Source organism: Corvus moneduloides, chromosome Z (genome assembly GCF_009650955.1).
Source record: "Corvus moneduloides isolate bCorMon1 chromosome Z, bCorMon1.pri, whole genome shotgun sequence".
Taxonomy (NCBI): domain Eukaryota; kingdom Metazoa; phylum Chordata; class Aves; order Passeriformes; family Corvidae; genus Corvus; species Corvus moneduloides.
The window spans coordinates 1,817,096-1,841,686 of record NC_045511.1 but is presented as its reverse complement, the minus strand read 5'-3'; the positions used below and the strand labels follow the sequence as shown (position 1 = coordinate 1,841,686).

At 40.0% G+C, this 24,591-nt stretch overlaps 1 protein-coding gene across 13 annotated transcripts in view; it reads right to left on the bottom strand.

The window, feature by feature from the left end:
- DYM (dymeclin) overlaps positions 1 to 24,591 on the bottom strand; it is a 212,054-nt gene that overhangs the window by 47,298 nt on the left and 140,165 nt on the right. For 7 of the 13 annotated variants that reach the window (XM_032095567.1, XM_032095568.1, XM_032095573.1 and 4 more), the window contains 2 exons: positions 19,084 to 19,186; positions 10,099 to 10,152 (listed from right to left, as the gene is read on the bottom strand). In XM_032095567.1, the coding sequence (XP_031951458.1) occupies positions 10,099 to 10,152; positions 19,084 to 19,186 (157 nt within the window). Of the gene's footprint in view, positions 1 to 10,098; positions 10,153 to 11,603; positions 11,867 to 19,083; positions 19,187 to 24,591 lie in introns of those variants that run through there. The other 6 variants (XM_032095569.1, XM_032095570.1, XM_032095576.1 and 3 more) reach the window with 2 other exon arrangements.

Below are 24,591 nucleotides of genomic sequence, written 5' to 3'. Positions count from 1 at the left end.
TCAATCTAATGAACAGTACATTTAAATGAGAGGAGTTAAAAGTTTCCTGTTGCTTACAATTGACAAATTCAGTGTGGCATTCACATACAAAATTATTACAGTATTCCTTTACAAAACACGGCTCAAATAATGCCTCTGCCAACACTGATGTGTACCAGTCCTCCCCCACCTATTTTTTTAGTTTATTGTCATGGAAATAATTACAACCATCATTAAAAAGAAAGGTGGAAGCTAAAAGCTTGGTACCAACTCTGTGAGACTGAAATCATGCCTGCAAAGGGGATTGGAATGTAGGCACAGCACTCATGTTACTGTGGGTAATTCTAGGTAGTCACCTCATGTTACTTCGCAGGAGAGAAATTAAATGTCGTGCTTTTTTGCAAAGATTCTAACTTTTAAGGCAAAACCAGAGATGTTTGGTCATGTTCTAGATGCACAAGGAATAAACAAGGCAGCAACAGCCAAAAGAGAGCCAGGTACATGTCTGGGTAGTCTTTTGTTAAAAGGTAAAAACAAGTAATCATGCCAGAGAAAAGAGAATGGAAATAAGCTAAGAGGATGCGGGGGAAAACACGATGAATGAGAACATTATCTGGGGAAAAACAATTTGAGTTTGATAAACACTATCAAGGAACACACAAAAGTTCAAAGCCAAGGCAAACGATGGGCAGAGCTGGATGTTCCTGGATCTGACCATCCTGGAATATTGTTGCTTTCCTTATTGCAATACAATTAATAATTAGCGTGGTATCCTCCTGGGCAAAGACTTTCACAGAATTCAATGCTTACATCCTGATGTGTAAAACCACTTGAAAAGTATATGGCTTTTAAATATCAAGAGAAGTCAAGCAGCCTAACCACAAACCCCCAGGCATTTGCTTACAGTTCAGTTCCTTACAGTGTATTTACCCATCAAAAAACAAATCACTGTCAGCAGAGGATGCAAAAACTCAGTGTCACCAAAAACCTGTTTAATTTATGGTCCCCATCTTCTGGTTCCCACAATGGAACATTCTGAGTGTTCATCCTTTTAATTCAATTTGACGTTGAATTTATTTTAATTATTGTGAAGATAAAAAAATGATTTTAAAAGTTCTATTATGAATGAATGCAAATCTCCAGCCTCTAAATGTTACCAGTTCTGAGCAGATAAAGGGAGGCATGTCCTTGTGTAATTCAGTATAAGGTTGCATAACCATCCCTCGTGGTTTGTACTGTCTATTATAAACAGAGACAAAATTATTCAGCTTTCTGCTTTATTTCCTTCAAAGTTAGTTTACATGGAAAATAATAGCTAGTTGAAAAATCAGAATTTTGGTGACTTGTGATGCTATGAAATGGCATCAATAAGCAAAGGTGGACATGAGTCTCTCTTCCATGATGAAATTAGCCCCTTGACTAGCCCAGCCCATCTTTTGACCCTCAGGTCCTGGGTCCAGGCTGGAAGTCAAGCACTGTCCTTTTTCACAGTGGTACCCAGGGTATTGTACAGCACAGATGGTGACAGATTTCTGAATGATTTTTTGCATTTTTGATCATTAACCCAGGAAGATATGCTGCACACTCAGCTACAGCTGGGACAGGGTGCCCAGAGAAGCTGTGGCTGCCCCTGGATCCCTGGAAGTGTCCAACGCCAGGCTGGATGGGCTTGGAGCCACCTGGAATAGTGGAAAATGTCCCTGCCCACAGCAGAGGGTGGAACAAGATGAGCCTTAAGGTCCCTTCCAACCCAAACATTCTGAGATCCCATTCCATGATTCTAAGAAGCACCACTGAACAAACCTCAGTCTCATATCGTGTCCACACGACAATTACATACTTCAGACTATGTATTACAGATATGATTATATATTTCTTTATTGCAAGCTGGAATTTACTTAAGTGTAATAATTTGGTTTTCCCCCCTTTTATCTGGGTGTACAGTAAACCTAAACGCAAAGTAACGAATAACTGTACGCCTAAAGAGGTCTACTTTCCAACTTTTTTACAAATTGGAGATCTAACAGAGCAACTTTTCCTTTGTGGCAAGATCCATATGAATGGTGTTATGCGTCGTATGACAATGGGTACAGACACCCAGGTCACTGATGTGTACTAAAAAAAGCTGCATTTCTCACTGTGCATTCACATCACAGCAATTTTCCAGCCAAATTATACTTTCAGCTAAATAACTGCTAATTATACAGTCAGCACAATAAGCAGGAAGAAGCTTGTCTGCCCAAAAAAAAGCGAAACCTGAGCAGGGATTGGTAAGGGAGTATGCTACAACTGCACAATGTAAATAGGGTAAAAGAAAATAAAAGGAAAAGGCACACTGTGCTGAAGTCTTAATTCAAAGAAACCTGCAAAATAAAGTGGAAATGTCAAACATAATTGCAGAAGAAATACTTGATGGAAATGCAGGCTGAAAAAAAGAACATGTCCAACCACAATTCTGAACTTAACTGCTTATGACAATGAATGGCTTTTAGGGAGTGGGAACTTGCTGTCAGGAATAAAATGCTTTGACATTTGAGTTTTCAAAAGTGCAAGTTGCTTTGTGTCAAACCTTGGTGGCTTTAGCTCACTTTGACCGACACTGCTGGTCCCTCTCCAGTGGAGCCAGGAGCGCACACAGTGTGCAGAAGCTGTGAAGCAGCTACTTAAAACAGCTGGACATGCTGTAATAGTTTCCTTCCCACTAACTCCACAATTCACAGAAGGAAAACCATCTCCGACTCACCACTCTCCCTGTTAGTTGCGAGTGACCCCTTAAGGACATGTGCTCCCTTTGCCCCTCTTCGAAACTCAGAGAATCCCAGGATGGTTTGGGTGGGAAGGGACCTTCAAGCCCATCTTGTTCCACCCCCTGCCATGGGCAGGGACACTTTCTCCTATCCCAGGTTGCTCAGAGCTCTGTACAGCCTGGCCTCGGACACTGCCAGGGATCCAGGGGCAGCCACAGCTGCTCTGGGCACCCTGGGCCAGGGCCTGCCCACCCTCACAGACAGCAATTCCTTCCCAAGATCCCATCCAGCCCTGCCCTCTGGCACTGGGAAGCCATTCCCTGGGTCCTGTCCCTCCATGCCTTGGCCCCAGTCCCTCTTGCAGCTCTCCTGGAGCCCCTTTAGGAACTGGAATATCAGGGGGTGCTGCACCATGTCTGTGTTGCTGTGAGACCACCCATCATATTCAGAGCTGAGGCTGAAGGCCTCATTTGGATGTAAGAATAGAGAAAAGGTGAGGGTGGAGGTTGCATACGCAACCGTAATTATGGCTGTTCTCCTTTCTGAGCCCCTGTCCACGATGACTCACTATAGCTCTTCATCTGTAATATTTTCAGCGAGATTCAACAATTTGCGAACATAAATCATAAAAAATAATAGTCATAAACAACTATTTCCTTCATGACGCAGCTATGACTATAAAGGCAATTTTGTCAGCAATGGGAAAAAAAGGATACGTACCCTGCACAATTAGCAAATATCAAAAGGACTAAGAACGCCAAATTAACCCCAAACGGACAAGTTCTGCCATTTTTTTTGCCACAGAGAAACCAGCAAGAAAAATTTGGTGAACTGTTCCAGATCCATAAGCTGCAGCCACAAAAAGTATAGCTGAACAGACAATTTCAGTCCATTTTACATCACTTTTTTTTTTTTTTGATCTGGCTTTGTACATGCTAAAGAATACTTCAATAAATTATGGTTTTAGACATTCAGTAGTTACTTCTTCTGTCGGTAACACAGCTATTCCAGATTTCAGGGTGGTACTCCTCAATCTTTTGAGAGGAATAGACAATAGATGCTCCAGTGAATTTCACCTTGATAACATAATTTATCAGCATCGACAATTATAATGATGTAAATTTCCCTTTTGTCTTTATAGAGGAATATCTATAGTTAAATATTTCAAATAATTTACTTTATTTTTAGTTAGTTTAAGAGAAGCATATGTATCTTGTTTGTATTAGCTTTGGGGAGATTCCAAGAGAGCTGTCTGAATTTCCTGCACTTTCAGCAGAAAATAAAACCTTCAACAAAATAAACTCGCTCTGCCAAAGGAGTGGAAGAACGGAGGGGAATGAAGGAAGCTCACAAGAAAGCTGTTCTTACCCTCAGTGAGCAAAGCAACTTCAAAGCCAAGCCTTTGGTAACCAGAATCTTATCTTCATCTCTTTTACTGGCAATACTCTTTGGCTGTTCTATGTCAAACTCGGACAACTTTTGGTAAAGTAGGTATTACATGAAAAAATGCAGGGCCTATAGTGAGTATAACCTCAAGAATTAACCCTGGCATCTCTGGTCACTGCTTAGAAATGAAAGCAGAGCTGTCACACCAGAGCAAAGTTTGTTGCCAGACACTTTGCTAAATAAACTGTCCCTCCTGACACTCTTCCTCTGCCTTCCCAAATAACTGGCAAGCTGAGAGTGCAGGTCTTCAGCCATGCCGAGACAGCCCATGCAGGAACACATTTCCCACGAGGAACACGGCGTTTGCAGCCTGTATCCCGATGCCAACAGCCACCACAGCCCACGACAGTGCTACGCTGGAGGAAATGCTGTGGTGTGTGCCACCTCCCAGGAGCAGTCTGCTCCAAGGGAAAACACACCACAGGACACCTGCCAAGGCAGCAAGCCCAACCGCTTTGATGCTCCAAAACCCTGTTTGCCTGACTTGCACTGGCCCAGGAAATACCAAGCCACACAAATATATCCCAGGGAAGGTGCAGATGCTTCACTGGTACTTCTTACATGACTTTACCACACCATGTTTATTATCCAGCTGACCTACAGCTAATCCACAGCTCATCTCCGGGTCACTCCTTCACCTTCATCTCTTCTTCCATCCATGCTCTTCCTGTCTTTGAAATTCCAATCCTAAACCACTTCACTTTGAAATACTTTAACTTATCCTCCACCTCCCTCAAAGTCAGGCTCCAGCATCAATCAAAAATTATTATAAAATGGCCCAGATTCCCTCAGTGCTTTACTGATTCTTGGTGATGTTTCACTCTCATAGCCCTGCATCTATTTTACCTGTTTACTGAGGATTTTACAATTCCCAGAATCCCAGAATCCCCAAATGGTTTGGTTTGGAAGGCCCATTGGCAGGGATGCCTTCCACTAGACCAGGCTGGTCCAAGCCTCCCCATGAATCAAATCAAATAAACTGATTTTCACCCCAACTAGCTTAAAAAAAGTAAATTACTCTGGAAGACATCTACTCAAGCTTCAGAGGTCAAGCTTCAGAGGCCGGTCTAAGCCCACCAAGAAGCTCCAGCATAAGAGGATCCACCACAAAGCCCAAAATACCTGACAGTCACCAGCTGGGAACTCAAGCACTCCCCAGACAGTATTTCCAAACCACATGCAACAGTGACAACAAAATGCAAACAGTATTTAGTAAAACTGAACCCAGTCATCGTCTAAGATTCCACAAACCTGGGAAGCAACTGCTACTAGGAAGATGACAACATTCCTACTAAGAAAATTGAAACTGTGAATCTGTATTTTGTCATACTATGCTTGAAATACTAATGAGGTTTTCTTGCTGTTGAAAGGAAATGAAGATTTCTCCATTTATCCTTGAAACTAAGCAGTACTCCCTAGACGTATGGGAAGATTTTGTTTAGTTTGACTGGTAGAACAGGAAAGGACAAGTCCCATATGCAACCCCAACTCCACCATACAAAGGTAAATAGATCACCATGATACAGGCTTTAATTAACAGAACCAATCTACCTTGAGGAGAGCCCAAGGACTTTAAAGACATTCCTCAAGTGAAAAATTTATGATTCCAGCCCTACACATTCAGCTTAGCTGCAAAATGTCACCAGCAAAACTCTTTGGAGAAGTTATACAGCAATTGGTGCTGCAGGAACTGAAACCTTGATACTTACCATGAATGATAACCATCACAGGATGGTTTGGGTTGGAAAGGACCTCAGAGACCACCTCATTCCACTCCCCCTGCAACAGCAGGGGCATCTTCCAGTGTCCCAGGTTGCTCCAAGCCCTGTCCAACCTGGCCTCGGACACTGCCAGGGATCCAGGGGCAGCCACAGCTGCTCTGGGCACCCTGGGCCAGGGCCTGCCCACCCTCACAGACAGTAATTCCTTCCCAATATCGCATCTAACCCTGCCCTCTGGCACTGGGAAGCCATTCCCCCTTGTCCTGTCACTCAACTCTCTTGTCCCTCTCCACTTCCTCACAGGCTCCCATCAGGAGCATGGCAGGTCTTATATAAAACAAAGTTTCCAATTTATGCATTAAACCTAACAGGAATACTAAAATAAATAGTACCTAATGAAATCTGTAGACCTTAAAGTATATCTTAAAGATGATTTCTGATGACCCTCTTTGAAGCAAGGGGTTCTCCAAAATGAACAAATTTAACAATTTTGTAGGAAGTTACACTCACTACATAGGCATTCATTTTTGTGTTTCAGTTCCTAGTTAAGTCAAGATTTAAGCACCCTTACCGTATCCTTAATGCTTCTTTGGAATGGGGTCTTATTCTTTTTATCCTGTGTGATGTTAACTGAAGTACAGAAACCCTTATTTTTACCATGAAGAAGAACAAGATGGCAGAACATTACATCTTAAAAATGGCCAGAAAAAACCACCAATTAGCAGTTTAAACCAAACAGTTTTCTTCACATTTTTACTTCATGCCTCCCAAACTTTACTACATACAATATGCCAGAGTTACAGGAATGCAACTTATCTACCAGTTCTCTATCACCTCAGAATCATCTCTGACTGTATTATCAAATATTTTCTTCATCCTTGACATTATGCTTTGCATTAACAACCGTGACACTCTCTGAAAAGCATATATACATCTATTAGTGTATTTCCTATGAACCACCTGCTATCATTCAAGTAAACCCCTCAGTGTTATAGATTACTCCAGTCCTGGGATCAGCTCTGGGCCTCTCAAGACAACAAGGACATGGAGGGGCTGGAGCGTGTCCAGGGCAGGGAACAGAGCTGGGAAGGGGCTGGAGCCCCAGGAGCGGCTGAGGGAGCTGGAAAGGGGCTCAGGCTGGAGCAAAGGAGGCTCAGGGGGGACCTTGTGGCTCTGCACAAGTCCCTGACAGGAGGGGGCAGCCGGGGGAGTCGGGCTCTGCTGGCAGGGAACAGGGACAGGAGGAGAGGGAACGGCCTCAGGCTGGGCCAGGGGAGCCTCAGGGTCGAGTATTTGGGAAACCTTCTTTTGTAAAAGAGCTGTCCAGCCCTGGTATAGGCTGCCCAGAGTGGATTCCCTGTCCCTGGAGGGATTTAAAAGCTGTGTGGATGTGTCACTTGGGGACATGGGTTGGTGGTAGTTGGCAGTTCTGGGAGAATGGCTGGACTTTATGACTTTTCCAACCCAAACTCAAGAGGGCTTTTTGAAAGCAAATGATCCTACAATTCTATGATTTTGCAGACCTATCTTCAGTGTGTAAGCAATTTTAATTGAGAAGATATCAAAACAAACTGAATACATACTGATCCCTGACTAAAGCTGTCAACTTCACAGAAGCTAAATTCATAAGTTCTCCTCTGATTCCTCACTGATCAGACCCCGTGTCTGCTGTGACACAGCAAAACCATCAATGCATTGGAACTGTTGTCTCCCTCTGGAAGTACCACTCTGAATAATTTTGACCCTATCTAAGAGAAAAAACTTCACACACGAGACTATGTAATCCAAGTTCTCAATACAAACAAAGACTGCATGGAGTTTCCATAATTTCTGTACTATCCAAGCAGAAGATTTTCCAGTCCTGATGATGCACAGGATGTCAGTGGGGAAAGTGAGTACTTCTCTCTACCCAGCAGCCAAAAGATTCTGTACTCCTGCCCTTGGGGGGAAAATTGCTATTGAAATTTCTGTGGGAGCCATAAGAAACTCAGAAGGGGTTCGCAGAGCAGACATATCCATCATTACAATTCAGGGAATGCCAAGGAGGCAAGGGAATGGTGTTACTGCTGAGGACACATCCTGCCCCTGCTTCCACAGTGCAAGGCTCCTGCTCTGCTGAAACACCAAAAATTACTGCAAAGGGAAACTGAGATGGGTAACACAGTAATAGAAAATTACCACAAAACACAAAAAAACCCCTCTTGACTGCCTCATGACAATATTAGGCATGTTTAAAAACAGTAATTACAAAAAAGGTTGATTTAACCTGTTGCTGTTCATATAGAAGGTGACAGTGTGCCCACAGGAAAGTTTTTATGATGGTTCCGTATTAAAAAGCAGCAGTGTATGATAAAAAATGTCAGGTCCCAGACAGCAGACACCTGACAAGGGGTTATGGCATGAGATTCCCAAACTTCCGTGAGCACAAATACGCTGCTTTACAGCCATCATCTTATACCAGAGCTGAAGATAAACCACGAAAAATGCTTTTATTTCTTATGATACATTAAAAGATAGCATCATGGTTAAAGAAGTAATTCTTTATGACACCACTCAGCACACATACTGTATTCATTCTTTCAGTGGTGTTAAATATTTTGAAAATTAAAGGGAATAGATTAACAAAGATGGGTGAAGCCTATCAGAAAAATCACATCATTGAGCTTTGAAGTGGTTTGCAGTATAAAGGAGATAAGTTCTTTTAAAATATTAGAAAATATAAGAAAGTGGTTTTGTTTTCCTCTTACCAACTCTTCAAAACTAGTCACTGCCAGTAAAAGTATCATTTATTCTATTAACCTGGGCCCGAAAAACCTCCATGAACGAATTTCAAGAACTGCTCTCTTGAGCTGAGTAAAATATTAATTGTAAGGAGATGAGAAACAGCCTTCTGAGTGCTGATAGCAAACAAACCAAACAAATTGGGTAGCTTTTAGATTAAATCTCTTTTCACTACATTCCATCCTATTTTTCAAGGACATTTGGACACAAAGGCACTGCATCATTTCTGACAAACACAGAAGTTGCTGACCACTGCTCTGCTGAATGTCCTGGAAGCACAGAGCAGCTGCAGCCTGAATGCCAAAAAACGAACCTTTAACTGAGACGTGGAAAACCCAAAACTCACAGAAAATAATTGTAGAAGTCTACGTACACAGGCACTTGTTCCAAAATGAACTACGAGCAACAGATGGTATTTTCTCAAATGTTGAAGCAAAATGCTCTTGATAGAAATATGTAAAAACTGCATTTTCCAACTAAATAAAATTTCCTGAAATATTTATGAAGTCTTGTCTATTTTGGGACCAAAGTTAGTTTTGTGTAGTCTGGTTCATAAAGCACAGCAGTGTCAGACAGGGACAAGATGAGAGATTACTGCTGAAAGACAGCAAAGTACCTGGGTAGGTTGTACATCCACCCCAGGGTCCCTCAACTTTTCCTCACCAAAATCCTGTTTGTCATTATGACTGGTTACCTATAATTTACACTAAGTTTTCTAACAAATTCTAATTAACAGTCTACCACATGGTAAGATGGCTTATTGCAGAAAAATAATTTTATGTATCAGAAAAATTCCACGAAGCTTTTTCCCATGGGAATGTAACACGACTCTTCCTATTGACTCAATTTATCAAAATCTAGAAGATTAGTGTTGGAATGGGAAAACTTGTCATTATTTGTTCAGATAACTTTTTTTTGGCTGCATTGAGTAAGCATCTGATTTCTCTGCAAGTGCCACAAATTATCTGCTGGTGAGTAGATAAAAGACCTGCCTTTGGGAACTGCAACATCCATTCTCTCCTCAGTTTATCTGGGGAGAACAGATATACTTCAGATAATGAGTCCTATTGCAGTGAACAAAACAAATTGAACCTGCAATGTTACAATTCATCTTATTTTCTCTAGAACAGGATGGCTGTTTTTTGTTATTAGCCAACATTATCTTTGAGGTCAAGGGTTTGGGTTAGCACACACACAAATGCTGGAGTGGAACAGGCTCTGTACACACCGTACCAGCTTGACAGCAACAAAAAAATGCATCAGAACACAGCGTGTTTGGAGAATATGTCATGTATTCAGTAGTGGGCCACAGCTCACCCAGCTTGGGCTCCAGCCTGAATATGAACAAGAGCAGCTCTGGAAGAGCTCCACCATATTCCAGTAACATATCTGAAGGGCAATTAAAAAAAAAAAAGGTATCTTACGTGTCTCAACTTTGTTTCAGAGACGTGAAGGCAATCAGACATCTCCCAAAAGCGCTGGGGATAACAAATACAGGAGGATTAAACAATGGCAATGTATTAGAGGCTTGTCTTCCCAGAGCCTTCTCTTCCCCAGGCTGAACACCCCCAGCTCTCTGCGTCTAATTCAGAGCTTGTTAAGAAGTGCTACTTTTTGTCCAAATTCTGGGTTATTGTTTCTATAATTAACCAATTCTGTGGAAGACTTCCTATTTATAAAAGCTGATCTAGCATATGAAATGTGCAATGTATTCCCCCAATTCACTTAGTTCCTAATCAACAAAGAAATAAGAAAATTAAGAGAAAGAGCTGATTACATGAAAGGGAATCAAAAGTTTATCTTTTCAATTACACCTGTGAAAAACATTAGGGTGTCTAAACAATTTAATAAAAATGAGTAACAGACTCTTACAAATTTCTATTTCTTCTAAATACATTCTTTACATTTTCGGAGAGGTTTTTCAGAAAGATATTTCACAGAGAACAAGAATCCACTCTTGTCAATAGGGATAAACAAAATGTAAATTCTCCCTTCCACATTTCTTTAATGCTGTTTTCAGGCCAGGTGATGAGGAAATCAGTTTTCAGTAAGTGGCTTATTTTGCTCCTTGTGATACTTCATAGGAGCAGCAGAGAGGAGCCAATCCTTTTTCAAAACCCACTTTTGGTTTTGAATTTCTGTCTATATTAATAATTTTTCTTCTCCAAACCTTTTTCTTATTCACTTCATACCAAGACTGTCGTTTAATATGGTTGACTCATTCCCTTTAAAATACTCTCCTTTCCTTCTTCCCATCATTCAGTCTCCTGGCCACCCACACTGCCAATCAGCAACAGTTGCGTAACATTATAGGTAATATTAACAACAGCCATCAGTGGGAGAATTGCCCTCAGCAAGACACTGAAATGCTGCTCAGGGGGACAAGACCTCTCCAAGAAGATAAACTGTGAACTGATGAGATTAACTTGCTTCAGTAACATGGATACAACCTGGAATAAATGTGGCTCTGTAGAGACAGAAAATGGTCCCGTTTCAACATTTTATAGAATTACAGAATTGTTTAGGTTGGAAAAGCCCTCCAAGATGGAGTCCAGCCATTACCCCATCACTGCCAAGACCACCACTGACCCATGTCCCCAGGTGCCACAGCTTTTAAATCCCTCCAGGGATGGGGATGCCACCACTGCCCTGGGCAGCTGTGCCAGGGCTGGACAACCCTTTGCATGAAGAATTTTTCCCCAGTATCCACCCTGAGCCTCCCCTGGCCCAGCCTGAGGCCGTTCCCTCTCCTCCTGTCCCTGTTCCCTGCCAGCAGAGCCCGACCCCCCCGGCTGCCCCCTCCTGTCAGGGACTTGTGCAGAGCCACAAGGGCCCCCCTGAGCCTCCTTTGCTCCAGCCTGAGCCCCTTTCCAGCTCCCTCAGCCGCTCCTGGGGCTCCAGCCCCTTCCCAGCTCCGTTCCCTGCCCTGGACACGCTCCAGCCCCTCCATGTCCTTGTTGTCTTGAGAGGTGCCCAGAACTGGACACAGTATTTGAAGCGTGGATGTTTCAGTTCAGACAGATTTGAGCAGCATCTCGACAGGTGAGCAACTTCTTCCATTATTTTATCCAATGTGAAGCACACCATCTTCTTCTTATATCACGTTTCTCAAAATCAAGAATCTTGGTCTACCCTGAGTTCTATTATTTTCTGTCTTTCCAGTGTCAAATCAGATATCTGCAATGAAGGAATCTAAAGATCTTTGTTAGTTTACTTTTTTAATAATGTCTTAGCATCCTTTGATAGAAATAGATGGGGTTTTTTTAAACAACAACAAAAAACGTACAAAAATTTCACTGGTTAGTCTGTAAATAGCCCTGAAAACATGAAGAGGAGAAATTGGAAGTGGAAGGTACAACTTGTTCCGCCAATATCTCATAGAGAAAAAGCAGCACACAAAAATTCCAATTCCAGTTAGGTATTTAGTACCAAACAGCCTAAAAGGTTTGGTACATACTTTCTTCCTCATCCATTTCCTCTACTTTATATGGCTGCACATTTAAAAAAACAATTACTGGGATGTTTATAACATATGGTCACATACTTATGGTTTTTAAGCACCACATTTTTCAATCAAAACCTTGTGTTAGGAACACCAGAAAATTGTTTTAATGCATTGTTGAAATAGATTGCTGTTATAAAAATAAATCCTACTCTTTGGAGAGCTACTGCATTAGGTTGTTCTGTTTGTCTGCGGACGTCTGACCAAGATGAACCATCCAGGTGAATAATTGGTTTCTGAGAAACCCTGAACAACTCATTCATGTGAAAGAGGCAGCAGGAAAAGCATCTAATGACCAAATCAGCAAAGAAGGGTGCTTTGGGGATCAGTACTTTTCCTTTTTTCACCCAAACACTTCAATACTTGTCATTAGTCTGAATAAAACAAATGTTGGTTTGCGTGGCAGTAATAAACAGTTTTATAGAGAGGCTCATGAAGGTTTTATCTTAATAATGTATCACATTTTCTATCTACAGCTACACCTCAGACCCTTCTAAAATCCCAGCATTCCCAGGTTTCAGTTCTCTCAAATGCAACCCAATTACCTGTGCAGGAGAAAAGTCAGCATACAAAATTCTCCTGTTTAATTTATGGAGGTGTGAAGGAACCCCAGGGTCTCATCCATTTCTAAGACAAGATCTTACAACTTTTTCAGCTTAATCATCTTTTCTTTTAAGACCACTCATTTAAGCAGTCTTATCAAAAAACATGTGGTTTGAGTGCAAAATCTTAACAAATGCCATAACTTGTATCCTTTACTACAAAATTATGACTATGTCCTAAAGCTATATAACTGTTAAAGAAGAATAAGTAAAAAATTATGATGTTAATGTCTGGTTGATTTCAAATGCATCTAACGAGCAAAACAAGGGGTTTTGAAATTACTTTAGCAGGTGTTTGCACAGCTAATGTCAGAAGTTCTTCTACTTACTTGTTCTCCTGCCTCAAAAATCTGAAGAATGGAAGATTTTCAATCAGATGATCATAAGATGCTATCGCCACAGTAAATGTTCTTTAATAAAAAGGAATTTTCACCCTTATTTTCCAAAATAATGAGAATTTCTAAGCGAAGTAAGGCTTAACACCATCTATGACACACAAATACCAGACACCAACGACACTTTTGTGGAACTCCTGAGTGATGAAAGACCATCACCTTTTTGAAGAACATCATCTTGATGTTCTTCAATGTACTTGTCTAAAAATTTTTCAACCACAAGCAATGTACTCATGAAAACACAATAATGAAAAAAACAGCTGCAAATAACTATTAGTACTTCATAGTGATATACAGAAGTTCAAACAGACTGAACTTCACCATCTTTTTCACAGGAGTTCAGGATAGTTCTTCTGCTTAAAGATAATTTATGCAGCATTTTCTCATGAAAGTTTCAATTCATTTAAAGGAAAGAACTGATTAAGAATTCAGACAGAACTGCAGAATTCAGCTATTACTCAATAGAAAAGCTCCCTTTAGATTTGGGTTAGGTTGGTTATTTCAGTCTATTCTGAAATAGCTATTTTTTGGTGATATAAAAATAGGGGGATTAGGTAGGAGTAATATTCCATAAAATATAATTCATCTGGAGGAGGCTATGACTAATATTTAGAAAAAGTATTTATAGGCCCTCTGCTCAATACTGGAGACAGGCAAACCCAAGAATAACCTGATATTGAAAATGTTACTTCATCAGCCATCAAGTCAGAGTAATCAAAAAGAAGGTATTATAGTGCAAAACAAGGTGACTCTCCTATTAAGTGCAACTTAATCTGCTAGAATCCACATACCACACAAAACCCACCGAGCAGTATATTGCTTTCCATACACTTTCAGTAAACAACACCCTAATAAAAAATCCCTTCTGTAATCACATTTTAAGTTTACTACTCTAGACAACATGAGAATCTAAAAATTCATGCACAAAACCAAAGTTTATTAGACCATTAACAACGCAGGGCTAAGGTATTAAAAAAAAATCTTACTGGGTTTCTTGATGACATTTGGAAATGGAAGAAAATAGAGACAAACCACTGAAGAGACCCACGCAGTGCTTTGGGTGGTTTCTGAGTTTTAAAAAAGATTATGACAAAAAAAACCCCCAACAAAACAAAACTACCTTGGCTTTTTTCCTCACCCTAGTATTTGACAAATATGGACATATCTCAGTTAGGAGACTTGATTTAATTTGGTAAAAGTTTCCCATTCTGCCAACAGTGTATCCAGCTCTACACATTTTGTGTGTTCTTAGCAGTTACCACTGAGCAGTACTTTACAGACTACCAACTGAACAACGTTAATTGCATCACACTAACTCTATTATGGCCAACCAGTTTATTTGGAAGTGGGTTTAATTTCATTTCTGCATCATTACTGGAGTCAACAGATGATCGCAGGGAAGACTTCCCATTTCTTTGTGATAACACTTTTTATAGGAAAACACTTCCATGTGATGGCAGAGCTCTGCACTAAACTGTTCTTTAGATAACTAAAAAAATCAGATAGAGTTGCAGGATACCTAATTTAATATTAGATATGCAAGCACAGAACATATTATAGGACCTGATGAACCTAGAGGTCTTTTCCACTCCAAATGGCTCTATGATTCATAGAATCATATAATCCTAGAATGGTTTGGGCTGGGAAGACTTAAAGATCATCTCGTTCTAACCCCCAAAACATCACAACGTTTACTTAAAGGACAAATTGTTCACATCAGTCATGAATGAAATACTTGTTTGCTACATACTGGATTAAAAATTAACTTCTCTGCACGTAACTCAATTGAGAACATTAATAGATTTTAGATCTGTTCCATTATGTTTAAAAGACAGAAAATACTGCAGTTCATGGACCTGATTTTACCTATTCTTTAGCAACTCCAAGTTTCTAAGATAAATCTGGAGCTCTTAATTATAACAGACAATTTCTTCCTAGGAAGTAAATGACGCAGGGGAACCTTTTAACATCTATCGATGTACGGGGGGAGACTGGGCTGGTTCTCTCTTGGGGAAACCCAAATGAAGGACTATTTACGAAGTACTTGGAGCTTTGAATAAAATCAAATGTAATAACAAGATATAAGTTCCCCCCTTCCCCCCGAAATTTCTTTTTTGTTGAAACCACTTTTGTAATACTGCTTTTTAATAACCCCCATAATGGCTGAATTAGAGGGACCCCAACTGAAGTCATTCATCCCACATAAAACAAACATTGCTTTTTCTTCTTAGCTTTGTTTTACAAGCTACATTACTTCCAGATGACGCTCGAGGGGCCTAGGAGTTTCAAGAGTTAGATGGTTAAACAGACAGCTGCTTTCTATTTACCATATAAATCAGGAGAAAATCAAAGAAGAATCTAAATATTGGAATTCATTTAGCTCATTATGGAGCACAAACTGAGGGGGAAAAGAAAATAATACAGAAATCTCGTCATCCAGATGCAAAGTTTAATTCTGGTTATCAAGATGAGAGAAAAACTCATCAACATTTGCAGAATTCCAGCCCTCCCTGAAAGCCAGCTTTGCACAGTGGGTAAATTTACTGGATTGGGAAGGAGTCAGGAGAAGTCAGCTTTGATTGGGAACTCTCCCAGTACCACCAGGCTTTGCTACTGCAGACTTTACATATATAAATATATATTAAAATATATATTTTTTTATATATATATATGGCCATGTAGAGTTCACTACATCTGTATTTTTTAAATTTTTCCCTTCGGATTGTCAACGTGCACTTATTTCTGTACTAAATAACCCCAAAAGCCAACAGATTTTGGAGGATTAAAGGATGGTTCTCCATATATTGATAGGAGTATATTTATTAATATGAAAAGTTTTGTATTACACTACAAGGTTTCTATCCTTGACAAGTTTCATCTGACACTGAAGTGCTGTTTAAATGACAATCCTACATATTAAATAATTGAATATATTGGCACTAAGTGTGATTATTTTTACAATTATTCCTAACACATTTAAGCTTCATCATCTGGCTAGAATAATTTATTTTTTTAAAACCCAAAGTTTAGAAGGTAAGACTCCAGTGATGATGTGTTCCAAACTACTTTAATCTAAAACTATTTCTACATTTGATTTGTACTTTCCTCAATTTTTGCATTAAGGAAACTGGGTTTTTTCTTATATCAGTAAGAAAATTACATAAATTTGCCAAAAATCAAAATTTACTCTCTTCTTCTCCATCCACTCTTTCCCTGGAAAGAGTTAAGGAGACTCTCTCCTTACCAGCTGTAGTTTAACAAGCAGGGGAAGTGCTCAAAAATCATAAACAAGACTATGAAATCCTTTAAAATAAATTTTTGGGGTAGATGGTAGCTCCAACAACATGTCTGATGTGCTACTACCCAAGAGAAGTTAGCATGTCTCTAGTTATGCTGTTAAGTACCTCTGATTTGATAAATTACATTAGTCTGTAATCAAATGACCAAGAAAATCACTGATATGTTTACTTAAGTAATATGTCTTGATTTGAACTAAAAGAAGCAAAATTCTCAATTATTTTATTACCAGTTTTCTTGTTTGCTAAAACATTGGAAAATATGCTTTCATTGAATCCAAGGAAGCAAGAAAGGTAAACCTAAGTGGACTTTTCCCATTTCCAATTGGATCAAAGTGTGGTACTTCAAAACAGGTCAATGCTGCTACAAAAACAATTAATAATAATATGGCTTATGAAACAACAGGTAAACAAATCAACATGAGAATTAGTCTAACAAAGGATCCTGTCTTTGAGGCAACAATGACAGGGGGTGGTTCTCCCTGTCCTGCTGGCTTCTCCATCCTGCTCCTGAATCCCACCACACTGATAAGAGTTCATCGGGAAGGATCCTGGACACTGGTCCAGCCTCAATAAATCAAACAACTCGTTCTTTTCTTTTTAAAAAACCAGAAAAACCTCAGCAAGAACAGTATAAAGGCCAACTAGGTCAGCTCCTTACTCCTGTTCCCAGCTCTGCTGGTACACCACAGACCTGATGGCAGACTGCAGCAGATACTCACAAAAAAGACATTAAGAAACGTGGTAAAGGTAGAACTCAGTATATTCCTACCACCATCAGTGACTACAAGTTTAGCGACTGTGCATTGGGACAAAAACTTACAGAAGTAGAAAGAGAAAAGTAGTAGTGTTCAAACACCCAGGATTTAAGACAATACCTTAAGCAGCACCTCGAATATTTTTATGTATGATTTAACCCTTGGATTCAGGTTCCATGCAAATTCCCCTTTGGATTACAGAGCACAGTAAGAAAATGAATAATCTCTAAATTAAAGTGAATGAAAAAATGGTGAGAAATGCATTTTTAAAATACGTATTTGGTCTGAACAAAACCTGCAAGGAGAACTGCTTATTGGACAAATCTCCACCTCTCAATAAACAAACCTGTGCAGAGCAGGCAATATTGGAATCACCTCTTTCTTTAGCTCCATGCAGGGATACAGAGGTGGAACGGGCTTCAGACATTTCAGTCCCCTCAGATCCTACACTCTTCCTTGTTCTTACACACAACATAAACACAAGCTTTCAGAAGCAGAACATGCTGAAGTGATGAAATCTGGCCTCAACTTTTTTTAGTCAACTGCTTATGCTTCAGACTGAGCTGTAACATGAGCAATTTGGAGAGGAAAAAGGACCAGAAAGCCATGCTTAATACTTTACCTTATTGTTTCAAAATACAGGCCATGAACTTACTTTACTCTCCCCTACACCAACCTTTCCAAGTGCTCTCTTTCTCGCTTCCATCCCTACACCATACCAACAATAAAAAGAGAAGAAATTCAGTGAAGTAGCTAAGCCTCTTGGCATTATTCCAGGGAGCTTTCCCAGATCTATCAGCTGCACTGCTCAGTTGTCTCTGTATGTAAGGGGACAACTTTTTACAGAAAGCCTTTCTCTGGGCCTTTCTTTAACTGCAGTATTGTTTACATCCAGCAAGTTAAAAAGAAGTCCAAAACATAAAAAATTTTTTTCAAGCATTGTGTTTTCACACACCTTATTTTCATATGTACGTTACTGCATGCCTATGTGTGTACGCACAGAAATAGATATATTTATTTATATGTGCTCTTTTACAGATGTGTATCATGCTGTTTCCTTATTTAAATCATTAAGGTATCAAATAACCTTTTTAGGTATTTTTATATTTAATGCTAGAATAATAGGATATGTAAAGTCTCAGGCAGGCATATTCTGGAACACATATTAGCCCTGAAAATAAAACAGTTGTTACATTTTCATCCTCAAAAATTGTGAGCAACTGATCAATCAACTTTTCTTTCCTTCACACAGTACTGCAGTGAGGGTTCAAATGACTACAGACCAAAGGTACTTCAGCAGTACAAAGCTATTATTCAAGTCCTTGCAAGACGTCTCCTTCTTCTACCCTAAGTAGAGATTTCCCAACAAGCTGTGCAATTAAATACAAAATTATTGCCTACTTGTGTGCATTGGCTCAGCAAACGAAAGGAACTGTAAGTATCCATGTATTCAGAACATACTAATTTGCCCCATGACTCCAGTACTCCCCCAGAGGCTCACTGGGAATTGTCTTCAATCATTTTTAGGCATTTTAAGATTCTGTGGATGCTAAAGCCCAGTTCTTAAAAATGCTGTTTTCAACTGTGTGATTTGAATATCCTGAATTACTGATGGCTTGAAAAGCACAAGTTGACAGTAAGTCTCTTCCCTCTGAATAGTTGTGGTTTTGTTCTGCCATTTCTAAGTGTAATACTTGTTTTTTAGAGATGTTTCAGACATGACATCATTCATGCAGGTTCCTGTATTTTGATGTTGGTGGTTGCTCAGCTGCCACACTCAGAGAATTCTTTGCAGATTTAGGGATGTATGACTTGAATTTCGAAGCATCCATTACAACATTCATTTTGATACTCACATAATCAGGAAGTGGAGAGTCGTTTGAACCCAGGGAACCTCTCAAGGACTGTGTGGCTTGCTCCAGCACTTTGTTGTGTTTTTTAGACAACAGAGAAAATAAACTGGGGAAAAAAAAATTAAAATAACTTCACGATAATGTCCTGAAATAGTTAAGACTGTTCAGTAAGAAAAGGAGTCTTACTATATACATAAAATTTTTAGAATGCAATGCACTATAGTTATATTATTTTTGTTTGTTTAACACATGGGTAAGAACCGGCAACTTTTGAATAATAAATATTCTATACAATATATGACCTGAAGAACATTTTATGTTCATTATTAAATTCTTAAAAGTCAAACTGTTACAGAAGGAATGGTATACATGCAATTTTTAAGTGCAGCACCTCATGCAGTACATTGTAATATACACTTAAGTATCTTGCGTATTATCCATTCTAATAATCTAGTTGCTTAGACAGGAGAAATCCAAGTATATGACAAAAGCTTGGGTATTTTGAGGCTGAGTTATTGAATTTTACTAGTATACATTCTTTTCAAATTTATTTTAGCCTAAGTCAAGGAAAAAAGGATTACCCTAGCTTTATAAATAACCTGTTAAATCAGAGGTCCATATACATAGAGAAAAACATATTTTTCTTGCATTTTGAAGAAAAGCATGGCAATGGCACTCACAGAGGGTGGTATAATCTGATTTACAAGGAGAACGGTGGAAGCAGTAGCAGTGGGCAAAGGCCACCAGCTAATGCTCAGCAGCAGCAAGGAGTCAGATGCTCCTCTAAAGCCCTGGATAGCTCAAACATGGCTGTCAATTCACAGATAAACCCACCCCCATCTTAGAAGAGCTTCTAAGATCATCGAGTCCAACCATTCCCCCAGCACTGCCCAGGCCACCACTGCCCCATGTCTGCAAGTGCCACATCCACGCGGCTTTTAAATCCCTGCAGGGATGGGGACCACACCACCGCCCTGGGCAGCCTGTGAAAGAACAACTCCTTCCATGGAAAAATTTTCCCTAATATCCATTCTAAACCTGCCCTGGTGCAACCTGAGGCCATTTGCTCTTGTTAGGTGTCAGATGTTTTTAGGCTTTCTGTGTTTAAAAACATCATTTGGACTTCTTTACTTCTTTTGGGGGCATTACAGGACTCCTATCAGGTTTTCCTAGGATGACTATGTGTGTTTTAGAGGGTGGGAAGGCTGGCTTGATCAAGCACCAAAAGGCTGACAGGTGAGGCCCTGGCACAGGGTGCCCAGAGCAGCTGTGGCTGCCCCTGGATCCCTGGCAGTGTCCCAGGCCAAGTTGGACACTGGGGCTTGGAGCAGCCTGGGACAGTGGAAGGTGTCCCTGCCCATGGCAGGGGTAGACCTGGATGGGCTTGAAGGTCCCTTCCAACCCAAACCATTCCGTGGTTCTATGAACAAAATCCACTTACAGGTCGCAAAATCTACCTCAGTATTATATTCTGGACAGCCTCCGTTTCTTGGAACTGGATCAGTGTTTGAAGCCATGTGCTTGCAAGGCTCTTCTGCTTCAAGAAATGATGATCAGCACTGGAAGAAGTCCCCTGAATTTTTTTAACTTGTAATGTATCATTCATATTATATCCTTCACAGATGGTAGGAGTGGATTCCTAGGAGTATCAGTGCTTGTCACCCCACTGATAGTCAAGAGCCTCAGGAAAAGGCTATTCCAACACTCCTCACTGCCATGAGGAATTAGTTACACTAACTCACAGTTATTAGTCAATACCACTAGAACATTCCATGTTAAAAGGGGAAAAAGCAAGAGAGAAATTAAGATATATTGGGAGCTTCCCACTTTTCCCCCCCTCCCATATTCTGTTATTGCATTCACAGACCAATATTTTTGTTCAGATCAGTAACTGGATCTGTAAACTGGTCCTTGGCAGGAAACAGCAGCACTACTTCTGCAATCATAGGTATCTTTGAAGATTCAGATTTCAGATACTGTCATCAGCACCATCTAGTGCTGTGGAGACAAAATAATCAGTTAAAACCAATCTGGTGATGCTTGTGGTAGGGTGCAGCAAAACCAGGTTAAATCTGGTGTCTGCTCTAGAAGATAATTTCACAGAGGAAGAATTTGGAATAAAGAGGATTTGCAGCTAGTAGATTCTTCTCCAAAATACATACAGCATTTTGGCTTTAAATGAAATTTAAATATAAACAAGGAAGTGGGATCAAGATTTTGGAAAGTGCTTGTGTTCAATGCATGAGAAGAGGAAAATGAACATACAGTGGTACTCTGCATGGAACCGGAATACCAAAAAGTAAATTTATTTATTCTGACAGAAATGTAGAGAACTGGGAGGAAGTAGAAAGAAAAAGGATGGACAAATAATTTCTTTATATATTCCTTATGGGGTTTTTTTCAATAATTAAGTGCACTATAAGTAGAGTTTATGGCATAAGCAAGACCTTGGTGGCTGATTTCTAGTTCCAAAGGAGCAGCGCAGGGGCTTTTGTTGTCTTTCCCCTTGCAAATTTCTGCTCTCCTGCCACAAGTTCATGTCCTTCGCACCATGCTGAGACACTTCTCTGTGGGACCACTGCCCACAACAGATATCCAGGTTAAAAATTCTCAAAACAATTCTCTCCTCCATCCATTGGTTATCTTTCTCCAAAGACCATCCCTTAGATAAGCACAAGGGCAGGGACATGTGGCAGAAATTTTTCCTACTAAATTTTTCATAATAAAAATGCGTAGAATTGCAAACTCAAAGAGCTCCAGAGAAACACAACAGCTAAACAAAGAAGAAAAATAACAGGCCAGATATTGTTATTAATGAATGGATTTGGAGGTCCCAAGGAAGTACCATTGCCTCCTGAATTAGTGTAAAACTTCAATTCCAAGTCATTCACTTATTATTATGCCTCTGTCTCTAGTTCTGAAAACCACCTTGATAAGTATCAGACTAATTTTTAATAAAGGCAAAGCACAGAGCTAATTACAACCCTCAAAAGGCATTTGTATGAAATTAGCTCATAAATATCTTTCATCATCAAAAAATGCTGCATTCTAAAGGAGATGCCTGATTTTGCAGCAGTCACATCTCTGTAAGGTTTTGGTTTTGATTTTCAAGACATGAATAATGCAATTTTAAAAAGGCAAAAATGTTTTACAACAAGGTTGTTCCCCTCTCCACAACAAGGTACAAGGTCCAGAATGGAAACTGAGACTTGTATCCCAAATTTCCCTCATGTGTCTTCATCACATGCCTATTTTTGCCCAACTATAAGTCGAGATTGAACACAAGAATACATGTACTATGTTGTCACTGAGGGCAGCATGCACAGGCTAACAAGAATATGGATTTTTCTACTTGAATGCTTGTCCTCTTTCATCCATTCTTCTCCATCGACTGTCAGGCAGGCTATGGAGCTCAACAGCTCTTCAATCTCACTCATTATGGACGTTTCATAATAATAATAAGTTATGATCAGAACAATGAAAACATCTTGGTACCCCAACTCATCTTCCCCTCACAGAAGTACTTACAGGCCAATGTTTAGTAAGCAAAACAATAAGTTGGAATAAGAGCAAGATGAGATAACAGCTGGCATCTGTTAGGAAGTTTAGGAATCATCAGCTGGCATTATCAGGAGAAATTCCTGGCTGTGAGGGTGGTGAGTCCCTGACATAGGGTGCCCAGAGAAGCTGTGTGCAGCTGGAAGTCTCAAGGTCCCTGGCACTGTCCAAGGCCTGGCTGGACGGGGTTTGGGGCAACCTGGGATAGTGGAAGGTGCCCCTGACCATGAACAGGCTGATCTTTAAGGTCTTTGCAACCCATACCATTCTGGGATAATGTGATCTATTACAGACCATCAAATCACAGCAGGGATGAGCTCAGCCAACAAGGAAGACTCAAGGCTGAACAACAATCTCAAGCTCCCGTGGTTGTTTGTTTTTAAGGAATTAAAAACAACATTGGTTTCTTACCTCCCTCTACACAGCAGTTTTTAATTTAACTCAGGGCTGAACTTCAATAAATAAAAAAATTAATACAGACTAAAGAGTAATGGCTGCTTAAATACCAGTGAATTGATTAAGTGCTATTTGCATACACAGTAAAATTCAAACCAGTAATATATGAACTTAACACATTCAAAAAGTCAACTCCACAAAGCCTGTAGATCCCAAAAGAAAAAAAAAAAAAGCCAATAAGGAGACTCATTTAATAAGTGTCTCAAAAAGTCTGATTTACCTCAGTTTGAAACAGCTCATAAACCACACTTTTCACATCAAAAAAAGAATGTATAAAATGCAGCTTTTATAGGAAAAAAATTGGAAAAAAAGAAATGGGAATTAAAAGTAGAAGTTGAAAGGAAACCCGAAGCTAGAATTTGCCAAAACCCTTTCTGAAAGCTTTGGACAATGAGAAGGAAAGGAACCAGCATACTTTATTTTAAGGAAGTAAATAGGATGCTCCAAGATAATGACATGCCAGTTTGTCCTGAGCATAGTACTGGAACAGTGATTGTCAGACTCATTCCAAGGAGGATATCACCAGCACTGAGAAATACACCTTATCAATGCTCTTTCAGTGAGACTGGAAGTAAAATTAAACACAGAAGTACCCCTGTTGTAACAGGCTTGACACATCATTTATATGACTTTGTTCTACAGGGGATTTCTTTTTTAATTAAGACAGTTGAATAATAAAAAAGTAACATGGGATGCATTATATGAACTGAAGGTGAGACATCCCAACAGTCTGAAAAATATTCTTAACAGGACCAAAAACTAAATACTAAAAGCTACTAAACACTTGATGAAGCTACCAAAATACTTCCAATATATAGAGAGAATATATAAGGTGATACACATTGATAGACATCAAAGGCAAAGAAATGCCAATGGCCTGAATTTGTGTCATGAAGGTTTAGGTTGGAGATCAGGGAAAGGTTCTTCCCCCAGAGGGTGCTGGGCACTGCCCAGGCTCCCCAGGGAATGGGCACGGCCCCGAGGCTGCCAGAGCTCCAGGAGCGTTTGGACAGCGCTGCCAGGGATGCCCAGGGTGGGGTTGTTGGGGTGTCTGTGCAGGGCTGGGAGTTGCACTTGAGTAATCCTTGTGGGTCCCTTCCAATCCAAGATATTCTGTGATTCTATAAAATACTATGGTTTAACTTTGCAAAGGGCACAGTCATTACAGGAGTAACAAATGAAGAGAAAAGGCATTTAAATTAAATTTTTCTTTACCTTTCAAGAAGTTGGACACAAAATAAACTTGCTGAGATTTAATGCAGCAGCAAACAATCTAAGCTGCTCCCTAAGTATGAAGGATTTTACCCTGCGAGCAGCAACTAAGGACCACCAGACAGCAAAGAGCTGCCCCCCCTAATGCAACAAAGCTGCTTGCTGAAGGAGCACCTGTCTTTGGTTTTAACAAAAATATGGCCCTTCATGACAAGAAAGACATTGAGGGGCTGGAGCATTTCCAGAGAAGGGAACGGAGCTGGGGAAGGGGCTGGACCCAGGTAA